General features: G+C 39.8%; 1 protein-coding gene across 3 annotated transcripts in view; it reads left to right on the top strand.

Moving 5' to 3' along the window:
• Positions 1–15,110, top strand: part of tmem245 (transmembrane protein 245) — a 146,555-nt gene that overhangs the window by 60,118 nt on the left and 71,327 nt on the right. For all 3 annotated transcript variants that reach the window (XM_059655465.1, XM_059655464.1, XM_059655463.1), the window contains 4 exons: positions 621–703; positions 3,837–3,927; positions 11,382–11,480; positions 12,653–12,784. In XM_059655465.1, coding sequence (XP_059511448.1) covers positions 621–703; positions 3,837–3,927; positions 11,382–11,480; positions 12,653–12,784 — 405 coding nt within the window. The remainder of the gene's footprint in view (positions 1–620; positions 704–3,836; positions 3,928–11,381; positions 11,481–12,652; positions 12,785–15,110) is intronic.

Raw genomic sequence — 15,110 nt, 5'->3', positions numbered from 1 at the left:
CAGTTCTTAACTCTTGTACACACCAAATTTCCTTACCCCTCCTTTGTTTAACCATGCCATCTATTATTTAAGCTTTAAAAGCTGGTATTTCATCCATTAATGATCTCATTCCCTTTTCCTCCTTTTAAGATGTTCCTTAAAGAGTACATTTTTGAATAACTTTTGGTAACTTATCTTAATATTTCCTTGCATTGGCTTAGTGTCAAATTTCGTGTTGTCCCTTTACAGCATGTCAAGACAATTTTGGTCCGCTAAATGCATGTTGTTGATGAATGCTCAATGCCACTTTACTGATGTGGGTTGTGGCACTAATTGGCAAGTTCTAAAGGGAAAAAAAAAATCATAGTTTGGGGCAAGAATTATACAGGATATGACTGGACTGTCGCATATCACAACATTATAAACAAAGCACAAAGTGTCAACCGTGTGATATGCATTTCTTCAACAAAAGTGTTAAAGTTGTCTTCCAGAATATTTTCAAAATGTAGTTTGGGCTCTTTATGACTTTAAATCAAGATTAAAATTTAATTAAAATTCTGATAAGAAATTACTTTGTTTCAAACAATTGAGAAATAAACAATACTGCTTCAGGGGTTCTGAAATGTGCATTATATTTACAGGTTCACGAGGAAAGCGTGCACATGATCAAAGTCACCAGTAGCTTGATTAATGAGACTGTTGCTAACCATCCTGAATGGGCAAAGTAAGCAGCAAGACTAAAGATGTTTGTTTTAACTTTTATGTCTGTCCTGATTTTTATTTTTCCCTTTCCATTGAATCTGTTTAACCGTACAGTTAATAACACTTCTGCGTTATTGATAATTTTGGCTAAGAGCAAAATGTTGATTAAATTAATTGAATTGAAGGAAGACAAAATGCCAAAAGCAAACTGTGTTTGAGATTTTGAGGAAGTTGGTCAAAAAATAGTTGTGCTCCTAGAAGTTGTAAAATTATATTTTTGAACTCTGTTGATGGATGGTGAGAGAGGTGATGTTTTTCAATTCATTCTTTGGGTGTGTGTCACTGGTAAGGCTGGGACGTTTTGCCTAATTACATTGCCAAAGGTGCTATTGAGTTGCTGCCTTGAACTGTTTTACTCCTTTTAGTGAAGCATACCCGTAGTAAAATTAGGGAGGGAATTCCAGGATGTTGGCTCAGCAAAAGTGAAAGAAGTGATATAATTCTAAGTCATGGTTGTATTCACCTCCTGGTTTCTGTCCTTCTGTATGGTAGAGTCACCGTTTCAAAGGTGCTGTTGAGTAGTCAACAGCGTGAAAATACCTAAGTTTTGCAATTACAGATGAGTGATCTTACAGATAAATAGAAAGTGGGACATAACACCAGCACTTCACCGGAGGCTCACTGATGATGTTACCTATAATGGTGACGAAATGTCTGAAAACTAACCTTCCAGCTCAGCGAGCAAACTCACATCCAGTGATCTTATCATCTGTGACATGGAAACTTCTAATGTCATTTATAAGGGATGATATTGTCACATATCTAGACCAAGGAGAATATAGTTAATCAGCCTGGAGTGGAATCTACAAGGCATGATTATGATAGATCTCATCAAACTTATTGAGTGGTCAGTGGAATTAGTGGGCAGGGGTCTGCACTAAAGATATAGTTTGGAAGGTTGTGATTAAAATAAGTGTAAACTAAATGGTATAATTTTAATGTGGGTGTATAGAGACGATTAAAAAATTAATATGGATCCTTGACTTGATGATTCAAGATGTAGGGTACAAAAGTAAGGAAGTTATATAAATCTTTATAAATCACAGAATAGCCCCTGGAATTAATCCAGGTGTTTAAAATGATTGTGAGTTTAATATACATAAACATCAACTGTTTCCAGTGGCAGAAGGATCAGTGACTAAAGTGAGAAGATTTAAAATAATTTGCGTAAAAGTCAAAATGGGGATTTCTCAGCAAGATATTTATGAAACTTACAAAAGAGATTTGAATATCTCCTTATAAACAAGATAGTTGACGTTTTCAGCATGGTAGAGGAACAGCTAGAGAGTGATGTGAATTGGTAATTTTTTTTGATAACTGCCATGATGGATTGAGACTTTATTTTTTGCTGTGTGACTTTAGTTCTCATGAATGTTGGGAAGTTCCTACTTAGATTACGATCTTAGATGATGGAATATGGAGGCAGGAACAGGATGATGACTGAACACAAAATGCAGTTCTTCAATGTGGTTGGAAATAATTAGTCACATCTCATGGAACGCTTGGAATAATTCTGTTCAATGCCTAACAATGACATTGGCATAGGCCAAAAAAAGTCATCACATTTGCCTTTTATATCATAATAGGAAATTTGCTTAATACTTTTGCAGACCAAAAAAAGGTACTTTGGAGTAACAATGGAGATGCGGCACACAAATGGCAGTTGAAATACATTTTCATATTTAGGATCATAGAATGGTCATCTGGGGACGGGCTCATGTGGCACAATGATGGTGTCTTGGCCCCTGCACCTGGAGGCAAAGGCTCAAGTCCCATCTGCTCCAGAAGTGTGTCGTAGCATTTCTGAACAGGTAGACTGGAAAATATCTCCTAAAATGGTTGTGTCAAAAGGGAGGCCATCTTATATTCCAGAGTATTGCAACTCCTCTCCTTTTTGATAATTATGCAGTTCTCTTGAAAATCACAATTGGATGCACCTTCACCACAATCTCAGGCAAGCATTCCTGATTGTAACCACTCAATGCCTAAAAAGACTTTGTCTCATGTTGCTTTTGGTTCTTTTACTAAACAGTTTAAATCGATGTCCTTTTGTTCTTAACCATTCCACTGATAGGAGCAGTTTATCCCCTATTACTTTGGTCTGTTCTCATGATTTTGAATCTCAATTATATTTCTTCCCGACCCTTCTTTCCAAGGAAAACCAAACCAGCTTCTCTGATCTGCACTCTTAACTGAGCTTCCTCATACCTAGAATCCCTTTTGCCTCCCCTACTGTGCTTTTTGATCCTTTCTAATATGTGGCGCCAATATTCAACCAACGATACCCCAATATTTCATGAAAGTGTACCATAACTTTGTATTCCAATATTGTGCTGTTGCTATAGGAAGTATTTTAAACCTTCAAAGGTACAGTTCTGATTTGTTAGAATGTAACTTAGTATGAGAAAATGTAGAAAGGAAAAAATCAAGAAAAATTGTCTTATTTTTGTTGGAACAATGTAACAAAATATAGCACAATATTAATAGGTAGGGCAAAGTTAATAAAAGCTGACTTTCAGTAGCTCAAGAATTGAGAAAAAAGGATTTATAGATGCCAAATTAAATGCAAGTTCGCTACAGAGAGTACGATAAACTTGTTAAAACAGAATTGAGCTGTAGAATTTTCTTTTGAAGTAAGATATCAACATTTTAAGATCAATTGAATAGTTCATGAAAGTAAGAGTGGTTGGATATGGGTTTAGGATTATTTGTTTGTGTGGAACATTGCTGTAAGGAATCAGATAATTCATTAAAGATTTTCATTCCTTGCTCTTTCTGTGTATATCTTCATATAGAGAGCTCAGGAGGAAGATAATAGATAATAGATTTTTTAAGATAATGGATTTTTTGGAGCATGTTCCATAAATGAATTAAGAATTGTGGACGAGATGGCACTTATTTAAAGCAATTTGAAGTGTTAGCTCTTAAATTGCAACTCCACTTGGATGTATAATTTTCAGGGACAAAATTGGTATGTACAATACAACTTGAATTTTTGTAGTTCTGAATGAAGCGTGATTTTCTTTTGAAGTGTTAAAGTTCTTTGCCTCTGCTCCAAATTTTGTCTCACTATATAACTCCCTAATTTGCTTCAGCTGGCTTCCTGAGGCACAGGTCATCCAGAAAGCACTAAATTCTGCTGCTAACAATGTGTACCAGTATGGAAGAGAGTGGATAACCCACAAGGTAAAGGCTAAAATTTTAACATTTCATATTTGATACAGTTTAAGTTGAGAACAGAAATAGCCTTAAGTCTCATGAACATTTGATTTTGTACAATTGACATAGAAGAGGCTAGTGAACAGTTCAAAATCAGAATTACAATTAGGTTTCATTTGTTGTGGAATAAAATGTGGCACTTAATCTTGCAAATAGTCCCATATACCTCATCAATTAGTATTGGAACAATTTCTACTTTCTCAATGTCTCATTCTCCAAAACCATTCTGTTCTCAATTTTTCTAAACTTCCCCATCAAAGAAGTTAATAACATGAGTAAAGTAGCTGAAGTTACCGTTTTAAAGACATGGCCCAGATCTTGTCCTAATAGTGGTGAATGCTGAAGGATTACTGTAAAATGAGGCAGTACTGTTTCATCTCAGATGGTTCCACTGAGCTGATTGTACTGCCCTCACTCCAATATTTACACTGGAGTGTAGCCGTTTAAATCACCAATGCACCAAAACATTTGTGCACTCCTAGAGCTTCTGGCTTCTTAATCCTGCCAATGTCAGATAAAACATGAATTGGAGATATTGGCATGCTGGGAAATTGGGGAACTAGATGGCAAGAAGAAGCAACATGGGCAGCATTAATCTTGTCGAGTACAAAAATTGTCAAAATCTATGTTTTAGAAGTACGTAGCTCTGACTATGTCATAGAGATTTACTGAACAAGAAAAAAGGCTCTTTGGTCCATCAACTCTGTGCAAATCAAAAACAAGCAGCTAACAATTTGTTATGGGATGTGCCGTTTAAGAGGGATTTGTCCTATCGTGTTTCTTTGGAAAACAAATGTTGTAAACTTGGAGCCAAGCTGTCTACTCCGAACCCAACCAGCTTTATTTTTAAGAAAGTTGAAACAATAGAAGCAGCATGAAGGAGTGGGCTCAAGATCCTCCACAGCCAGGCTTTTAGTTTAACTTTCAGTAGCTGTTGGGGTTTGGACGCTGCTGTACATCTCTCCCTGCTTCAGCAAAATTGCTTGAAGTAGTTAAATTATTTATTATTGTTAGGTTCATCAATAGAGTTGTTATTCCAATTCTTCCATTTGTATTTTAACAGTAGTGTAAGAATAAAGTGTGCTTTGCTTCAAGCCTGGTAGTTTGACAAATCAAATTGCATCTAGAACACACTGACTTACACTTGCCTTTAATAACAAGAAAAAGTTGGGGTCTGGGCTACCACTTTAATATTTTTTGAGGGGATTTGGTCTGGTGCATAACAGTATTCTAACCCCATTTTCTAGCACTTGACCCAAAGCCTAATATGTTTTGGCATCATTAGTGCACATGTAAATACTATTTCAATGTTCTAAGTGTTTCTACCTCTATGATCCATTCAGGCAGTGAGTTCCAGATTCCCACCACCTTCTGGATGAATTTATTTTTCCTCCCTTCCCTCTAAACCTCCTTGTCCCTTATCTTGTGTTTATGTCCTTGGGCATTGAACCCTTCACCAAGGGGCACAGTCTCTTCCTGTCCTCCCTATCTTTGTCCCCCATAATTTGCTATATCACAATCATGTCCCCCTTAGTCTCATCTGCTCCAAGGAACACAACTGGTGTCTGTCTAATGTCTCTTCATCACTAAAACATTCCAGCCTCGGCAACATCCTGGTAAATCTCCTTCTCACCTTCTCCAGTGCATTCTCTTCCCTCCTATGATATGGATTTCAGAACTGCACACAATACTCTTGCTGTGGCCTAACCAATGTTTTCTGCAGCTCCAGCATAACCTCCCTGCTGTTAAACTATGTGTCTCGGCTAATAAAGGTAAGTATCCGTCTGCTGTCTTAACCACTCTATCTACCGGTCCTGCTACCTTAAGGGACCAATGGACAAGCACCCTTTGATCCCAAGGGTCCTACTGTTCATCATGTATTCCCTTGCCTTGTTTGTCCTGCCCAAATGTATCACCTCTCACTTATCCTGATTTGAATATTCACCTGCCACTGATCAGCCCACTTGACCACACCATCTATATCCCCCTGTAACTGAAGGTTGTCTTTCTCACTATTTATCCCTTCTCTACAACCCCAATCCCACACGAAGAGACAGACATAACTAGGGCCCATGTGAGTACCCATGACAACGCCTCTTACCTGAAGAAAATGAGAGGAGTTGAAAGAGAAGCTGTTGAGAGTGAGCACAAGCTCAGCCAAGTGGAGGAGGGTGCTGGTGGATGGGGATGGTTCAGGTCGTTGCTCCAGGAAGAAGTGAGGACCCTAAGACCCTCCTGGTGGGGAGTGGATGTGTAAAGGAATTGCATATCCATGGTAAAGAGGAGGTGGCTGGAGCCAGTAAACTAGAAGCTTTAAACTGGCGTAAGGCGTCAGATTACTCATGGAAAGTATGTGGGTAGGGATAGGACCAGGGGGAGAAGACTGAGTCAAGGTAGGAGGAGATAAGTTCTGTGGAGCATGAGCAGGTTGAAACAATGGGTCTACCTGGACAGTCCTGTTTGTGGATTTTTGGCAGGAGGTAGAAACGAGCAGTGCGGGACTGGGGGACTCTTAGTTTGGAAGTGGGTAGTGGGAGATCGCCGGATGAAATGAGATCCGTAACCATAGTGGGTACAATGGCCTGATGTCCCATGGTGGGGTCATGTTCCAGGGGAAGGTAGAAGGAGGTGCTGAGAGCTGGCACTCAGCCTCTGCAAGGTAGAGGTCAGTATGCCAGACCACAACAGCACCACCCTTATCGGCAGGTTTGATGACAAAGCTAAGGTTAAATCTATCTAACCCTCAACAACGTTTCTTTCAACTCCACCTTCAGTTCTGAGGAAGGGTCTATCTATCGATCTAACCCCAACTTTGTTTTGTTCCTGATTTACAGCATCCGCAGTTCTTCTGGTTTTTATAAACTATAGGCCATCTAGTCCAACAGTGATCATTGAGGAAATGCTCAAGCCCAATGTTAAAGAAGAAATAGCAGGACATTTAGAAAAGCTCAATACAATCAAACAGTGTCAACATGGTTTTGTGAAAGGAAAAATCGTGTTTGACAACTTTCCTGGAGGTGTTTTTGAGGATAATAAAGAGTTTTAGCAGATGTGTATTTGGATTTCCAGGAGGCTTTCAGCATGATGCCACATAAAAGTTGATGGCACAAGATAAGAGCTCACAGTATGGTGGTAATATGCTAGAATTGATTGAGGATTGGTTAACAGAGGACAAAAGTCAGGATGAATAGGTCTTTCTCAGGTTGGAAAGATGCAACTAATGGTTTGCCACAAGGATCAGTCCTGGGACCCTCTATTATTTACTATATTAATAACTTGGAAGAAGGTACAAAGTATAATGTTACCTAAGTTTTATGATACAAAAATAGATTGGAGGGTACTGTGATGACAACATATGGGCAGCATAAATAGAATGAGTAATGGAAAGCTTGGCAGAAGAGGTTTAATGTAGAAAAGTGTGGTCATACACTTTGGCAAGAAGAATCAAAAGGCAAACTATTATTTAAATGGAGAAAGTCTTCAAAAAATGTGCAGCACGGAGGGATCTGGGTGTTCGTGCTTGAACATAGAACATAGAACACTACAGAGCAGTATAATCCCTTAGTAAAGCGTTTGATCAGGTTCCCCATGGTAGGCTATAGCAGAAAATACGGAGGCGTGGAATTGAGGGTGATTTAACGGTTTGGATCAAAAATTGGCTAGTTGGAAGAAGACAGAGGGTGCACAAGATGTTGCACCAACCTATGAAACCAAACTGAAGCACATCTAACCTACACTATTCCATTGTTATCCATATGTTTATCCAATTACCATTTAAATGCCCTTAAAGGTGGCGAGTCTACTACTGTTGCAGGCAGGGCATTCCACGCCCTTATTACTTTACATGAGTAAAGAACCTACCTCTGACATCTGTCCTATATCTATCACCCCTCAATTTAAAGCTATGTCACCTCGTGCTAGCCATCTCCATCCGAGGAAAAAGGCTCTCACTGTCCACCCTATCTAATCCTCTGATCATCTTGTATGTCTCTATTAGATCACCTCTTAACCTTCGTCTCTCTAACGAAAACAGCCTCAAGTGCCTCAACCTTTCCTCATTAGACCTTCCATCCATACCAGGCAACATCCTGGTAAATCTTCTCTGCACCCTTTCCAATGCTTCCACATCCTTCCTATAATGCGGCAACCAGAACTGTACACAATACTCCAAGTGCGGCCACATCAAAGGTTTTGTACAGCTGCAACATGGCTCCGAAACTCAATCCCTCTACCAATAAAACCTAACACACCGTGCACCTTCTTAATAACCCTATCAACCTGGGTGGCAACTTTCAGGGATCTATGCACATCTCTCTGCTCATCCACACTACCAAGAATCTTACCATTAGCCCAGTACTCTATATTCCTGTTACTTCGTCCAAGGTGAACCACCTCACATTTTTCTACATTAAACTCCATTTGCCACCTCTCAACCCATCTCTGCAGCTTATCTATGTCCTTCTGTAATCTGCAACGTCCTTCTGCACTGTCCACAACTCCACTGACTTTAGTGTCATCTGCAAATTTACTAATCCATCCTTCTGTGCTCTCATCCAGGTCATTTATAAAAATGACAAACAGCAGTGTCCCCAAAACAGATCCTTGTGGTATACCACTAGTAACTGAACTCCAGAATGAACATTTCCCATCAACCAGCACTCTCTGTCTTCTTCCAACTAGCTAATTTTTGATCCAAATCGCTAAATCACCCTCAATCCCATGCCTCCATATTTTCTGCAGTAGCCTACCATGGGGAACCTTATCAAATGCTTTACTAAAATCCATATACACCACATCAACCGCTTTACCCTCATCCACCTGTTTGGTCACCTTCTCAAAGAACTCAAGAAGGTTTGTGAGGCACAACCTACCTTTCACAAAACCGTGTTGACTCTCCCTAATCAAATTATTCCTTTCTAGATGATTATAAATCCTATCTCTTATAATCCTTTCCAACACTCTACCCACATGTCCCACTTTAACTGAAGTAAGGCTCACTGGTCTCTAATTACCAGGATTGTCCCTCCTCCCCTACTTGAACAAGGGGACAACATTTGCTATCCTCCAGTCTTCTGGCACTATTCCTGAAGATAATGACGACACAAAGATCAAAACCAAAGGCTGTGCAATCCCCTCCCAGAGAATCCTAGGATATATCCCATCTGGCCCAGGCCACTTAACTATTTTCACCTTCCAGAATTGCTAACACCTCCTTATTGTGAATCTCAATCCGATCTAGTCTAATAGCCTGTGTCTCTGTATTCTCCCTGACAATGTTGCCTTTTTCCTGTGTGAATACTGATGAAAAATACTCATTTAGCGCCTCTCCTATCTCTTCGGACTCCACGCACAACTTCCCACTACTGCCCTTGACTGGCCCTAATCTTACTCGAGTCGTTCTTTTGTTCCTGACTTGCCTATAGAAAGCTTTAGGGTTTTCATTGATCGTACCTGCCAAAGACTTCTCATGTCCCCTCCTGGCTCTTCTTAGCTCTCTCTTTTTAGGTCCTTCCTGGCTAACTTATAATTCTCAAGCGCCCTAAATGAGCCTTCACACCTCATCTTTACATAAGCCTCCCTCTTCCTCTTGACAAGAGTTTCAACGTCTTTAGTAAACCACAGTTCCCTTACTTGACCACTTCCTCCTTGCCTGAAAGGTACATACTTATCAAGGACGTGCATTAGCTGTTCCTTGAACAAGCTCCACATTTCAATTGTGCCCATACCCTGCAGTTTCCTACTCCATCCTATGCATCCTAAATTTTGCCTAATCACATCATAATTGCCTTTCCCCCAACTATAACTCTTACCCTGCAGCCCATACCTATCCCTTTCCATCGCTAAAGTAAACGTAACCGAACTGTGCTCACTGTCACTAAAGTGCACAACTGCCTCCAAATCTAACACCTGGCCTGGTTCGTTACCCAGAACCAAATCCAAAGTGGCCTCACCTCTTGTTGGCCTGTCCACATACTGTGTCAGGAAACTCCCCTGCACAAATTGGACAAAAACTGACCCATCTAACGTACTTGACCTATAACATTTCCAGTTAATATTTGGAAAGTTAAGGTCCCCCATAACAACCATGCTGTTACCATGTTCCTATCCAGAATCGTCTTGACAATCCTTTCCTCTACATCTCTGAAACTTCTCAGAGGCCATTGGAAAACTCCCAAAAGGGTGACCTCTCCTTTCCTGTTTCTAACCTCAGCCCATACTACGTCAATAGACGAGTCCTCATCAAACGTCCTTTCTGCCACTGTAATACTGTCCTTGACTAATAATGCCACACCTCCCCCTCTTTTAGCACCTTCCCTCATCTTACTGAAACATCTAAACCCTGGAACCTGCAACAACCATTCCTGTCCTTGCTGTATCCATGTCTCCGAGATGGCCGCAACATCGAAGTCTCGGGTACCAATCCATGTTGCAGTTCACCCACCTTATTCCTGATGCTCTTGGGGTTGAAGTAAGCACACTTCAAACCAACTTCCTGCCTGCTGGTACACTCCAGTGACCTTGAAACCTTATTTATGACTTCACTACTCTCAACCTCCTGGACACTGGAGCTACAATTCAGGTTCCCATCCCCCTGCTGAATTATTTTACCCTCCCGAAGAGCAAGAGCAAATCCACCCCCACCCCGGATATCGGTACCTCTCTGGTTCAGGTGTAGACCGTCCCTTTTGTAGAGGTCCCACCTATGCCAGAATGAGACCCAATTATCCAGGTATCTGAATCCCTCCCACCTGCACCATCCCTGCAGCCACGTGTTCAACTGCTCTTGCTCCCTATTCCTCACCTCGCTAGCACATGGCATGGGTAATAAACCAGAGATAACAACTCTGTTTGTTCTAGCTCCAGGCTTCCACCCTAGCTCCCTAAATTTCTGCCCCACATCCCCATCCCTTTTCCTACCCATGTCATTGGTGCTTATGTGGACCATGACTTTGGGCTGTTCCCCCTTGCCCTTAAGGATCCCGAAAACATGATCCGAGACGTCACAGACCCTGGTACCTGGGAGGCAACACACCAGTCGTGAGTCTCTCTCATTTGTATGTGGATGCAGCAAGTAATTGAAGTGGCAAATGGGATTTTGACCTTTATTATGGGAGAGCCGAGTTTAAAAATAAGGAAGTTGTGATGAGGCTGCACCTGGAATAGTGCATACAGTTTTGGTCCTGTGTTTCAGAGAAGATATATTGGCAATTCAAAGGAGATTCTTTGTTCTCTTAACAAACCATCTCAAACTGTACACTTTGAGTATACTTTTTGTTGCCGTCTCTATCTTTGTTCCATTCATGATTACCACCAAAGTGCTTAGGAATGTTTTCTCTGAAAATGTATTAAAAAATACTTGATACTAAGTTTTACTTCATATTTAACCTGTTCAATTATGTTTACTATTTTTGATTGCTCAGCTTCATAAGATGTTAGGAGACAAGATGAACAATACAGCAGTTATAGAGAAACAAGTCTTGGAGCTATGGGACAGATTGTATCATAATTGGTTTGTGAAGGTGAGTGTTAAAAAGAAAGAAATGGCGAGTTTTGAGAAGATTTGTAGCTCAGGTTGAGGTTCTGGATGTGAGTTTGCTCGCTGAGCTGGAAGGTTAGTTTTCAGACGTTGCGTCACCATTCTAGGTAACATCATCAGTGAGCCTCCGACGAAGCGCTGGTGTTATGTCCCGCTTTCTATTTATCTGGTTAGGTTTCCTTGGGTTGGTGATGTCATTTCCTGTTCTTTTTCTCAGGGGATGGTAGCTTGGCTCCAAATCAATGTGTTTGTTGATGGAGTTCTGGTTGGAATGCCATGCTTCTAGGAATTCTCGTGCATGTCTCTGTTTGGCTTGTCCTAGGATGGCTGTGTTGTCCCAATCATGGGACAAGACATCCATCCTAGGACAAGCCAAACAGAGACATGCACGAGAATTCCTAGAAGCATGGCATTCCAACCAGAACTCCATCAACAAACACATTGATTTGGAGCCAATCTACCATCCCCTGAGAAAAAGAACAGGAAATGACATCACCAACCCAAGGAAACCTAACCAGATAAATAGAAAGCGGGACATAACACCAGCGCTTCGTCGGAGGCTCACTGATGATGTTACCTAGAATGGTGACGAAACGTCTGAAAACTAACCTTCCAGCTCAGCGAGCAAACTCACATCCAGAAGAAAGAAATGGTCCAAAATTGAATTGTAAATATTCTTAACATGTAAAACCAGTGAAAACAATTAATTGAAAACCAGAATTTGTTTTTCTGTCGATGAGCAACAAAATATAAGTGCAGGACACTTCACGTTACTTTCTCTATTGTATTTATCTCATATACTTCCTTTTTGTTGTCTCATTTTCCCTGCTATTGTCTCCCAAATTGTCTCATTTATTTCTTGAAGTCTGCCCTGCCATATTTAGTGTACTTCTTAGCCTCATCCATAATCATCGTCTTCTTGTGGATCCTCCATTAAGCACTTGCCAAGTAGGACATCTTTCTCGTAAGAAATATTATTCTTCGGCCAACCTCTCATCTATTTTCAAAGGTTTCATTCAGAGCTTTTGAGAAATGTTTGGAGCTCAATATCACATATCTTTTCCACTGTAATTGAAGTTAATGAAAAGAGTGAACAGTTGTCTACGATACACATTTTGACAATTTGCTTTAACATTTCTTTACTTCATTCCTCAGAATGTAACTCATTCTGGAAGACACAAAGGTCACAAATTCACTATCCATCGCCAAAGTAGTTGGCTTGGAGACATTTTGGACTGGCAGGATGTTGCCTCTTTTATTCATGAAAACATTGAAACTTTTCTTTCTGTGAGTATCTTAAATATAAATTAGTTAAAAGTAGAGATGTTATTTTTGTAATATGGTCCTGAGGTCGAAGCCTCAACATCTTTTTGTACCAATATTTAAGCTCTGTAGACAGTAACTTATTTAGACTGTTTAGTATTTTTTAAAATGTTCTACTTGAGCCAAATTGTACATTTGTTTTTAACTTGAATACTGTCCTTATTCTGATTATTCCTTCCCTTTTTTCCCATAATATTTGTGTTGTCCCAGTAATAAATTGGCAAACCTAACAGACCAGGATTCATGAAAGGAAATTGCGGAGGTTGAGAGATGGTTAAACCAGAGAGTAGTCTCTCAACTTGGTATCATAAAACGATTAGTTCTAAGAATAATTGTTTAAATAATGATATTCAAAATACAATATTTCTGGCCTTTTACTAAAAATATGTTTAAATGTGGGGGTTTTTTTTAATATCCATGTGTGAAGTTTGTTAAGAAAGTAGGCCACCTTCTTGAACCACTGGAATTAATGCAGTGAAGGTACTCCCACAATACTGTTTGATAAGAAGTACGTGGGATTTTGACCCTATAAATATTTATCTTAAAAAATTTAGATAATACTGCAGTTCTCTAGTATGAAGTGTCCCAATGTATTAGTGACTAATCTTAGCTGCCTCATAGTAATGCATTGCTAAAATGGACCACATTCTGGAGAAGGCTTTCAAAAAATATTATATAACTATGAATCAAATTCTGACTAATGTTCAATTATGTTTGGCGTATACTCTCCCTGACTGTAGCCTTTAGTATAAGAAATAGAATTAATCTGTGCCATGAAGAGCTAGTTAAAAGCAACACATCACTGTTGGAAGTTTTCGTTTCTTTATTCATTGGCGGGATGAGGGTGCCGCTGGCCAAGCAGCATTTATTACCCATTCCTAATTGTCTAGAGGGCAGTTAAGAGTCAACCACATTGCTGTGGATCTCGAGTCACTTGTAGATGAGATAAGATAAGGAACAGCAGCTTCCTTCCCTAAAGGACATTAGTGAACCAGATGGAATTTTCCGACAACTATCAAATAGATTCATTAGTGCCTCGATTCCAGATTAATATTGAGTTCAAATTTCACTATCTGCCATGGTGGGATTCAAACCCAGGTCTGGGGAACGTTATTTGGGCCTCTGGGTTAATAGTCCAGCAATAATACTGGTAGGCCATCACCTCCCCCGTGAAATCATTTACCACTTTTGTCAGAGGAAGGAGGGCAGAATTCCATAAACCACTTCAGATTCTCAAAAAATATCTGTAATGAATGTTTTCTTCCCAGGTTTACAGATGGCGGAATTATTTAACAAGCATAACCTATTAGGCAACAAAATAGGTCATGCTAAGTGGCAATTTATTGTTGATTATTTTATTCCTTAGATTGACAACAAAAAAGAATCCTGTATCCTTGTAGTTTCAGCTGAACTGCTTTTAAAACCTTTATTGTATCATTGTTTCTTCTAGGTTCAAGTATGCCAGTGCACTCCTGGCTGGTCTCCCTCACCCTGTACTTTCTGTATACAGCAGGGCATACAAAATTCCATGTCTTAACCTGCAGCAAGTCCCAAAACCTCATCCGTTCTGTGTTTGTTAACCTACACTGGATCTCAGTCGAGTTAAATCCCCATCTTTCTTTTCAAATCATTCCACAGGTTTGCTCCTCTCCATCTCTGTAATGGACTGCAAACCCACAAACCCACAAACCTCTGAGATATGTGTTCCTTTAATTCTAGCCTCTTGTGCATTGCCAATTATAATTGCTAAGCCATTTGTATCTATGCCTCCAGATGCCTAAGCTTTAAGCTCTGGACCTTTCCTGAACCTTTCCAACTCTTTACCTTTCTTTCTACATAAAGGCAGTTCTTAAAGCTTGGTCATAGAGATAAGCTTTTGCTAACTTAGCTTGATATTGTGTGAAGTGGCTTGGTGTCAAGCTTAGTTTAATAATATTACTGTGAAGTGCTTTTGGACATTTCGTCACTATTATAGATGCTGTATAGATGTGTTATTGTTGTAATAGAGCCACAGCTATTTTAAAAAAAGGACTATAAGAAATTATAATATTACAGATATACAAAAAAAAAGTCTCCTGTGAATGTTGCTGTTGATTTATTTCACTTTTGCCCCCACATTAATATTTACTGATTTTATTTTTGTTTAATCCTTTCATGGGATGTGGGCCTGCTGGCTGGGCTCTTTGAACTGAATTACTACCTTTCGAAGCATAGTTAAGAGTCAACTGTATTGCTGTGGGTCTGGGGTTGCATATAGGCCAGACCATGTAAGGATGACCAGTTTCTTTCT

The sequence above is a fragment of the Stegostoma tigrinum genome, chromosome 2 (genome assembly GCF_030684315.1).
Source record: "Stegostoma tigrinum isolate sSteTig4 chromosome 2, sSteTig4.hap1, whole genome shotgun sequence".
Lineage (NCBI taxonomy): Eukaryota > Metazoa > Chordata > Chondrichthyes > Orectolobiformes > Stegostomatidae > Stegostoma > Stegostoma tigrinum.
The sequence above is the reverse complement of the archived record's forward strand: the minus strand, read 5'-3'. Positions and strand labels throughout refer to the sequence as shown.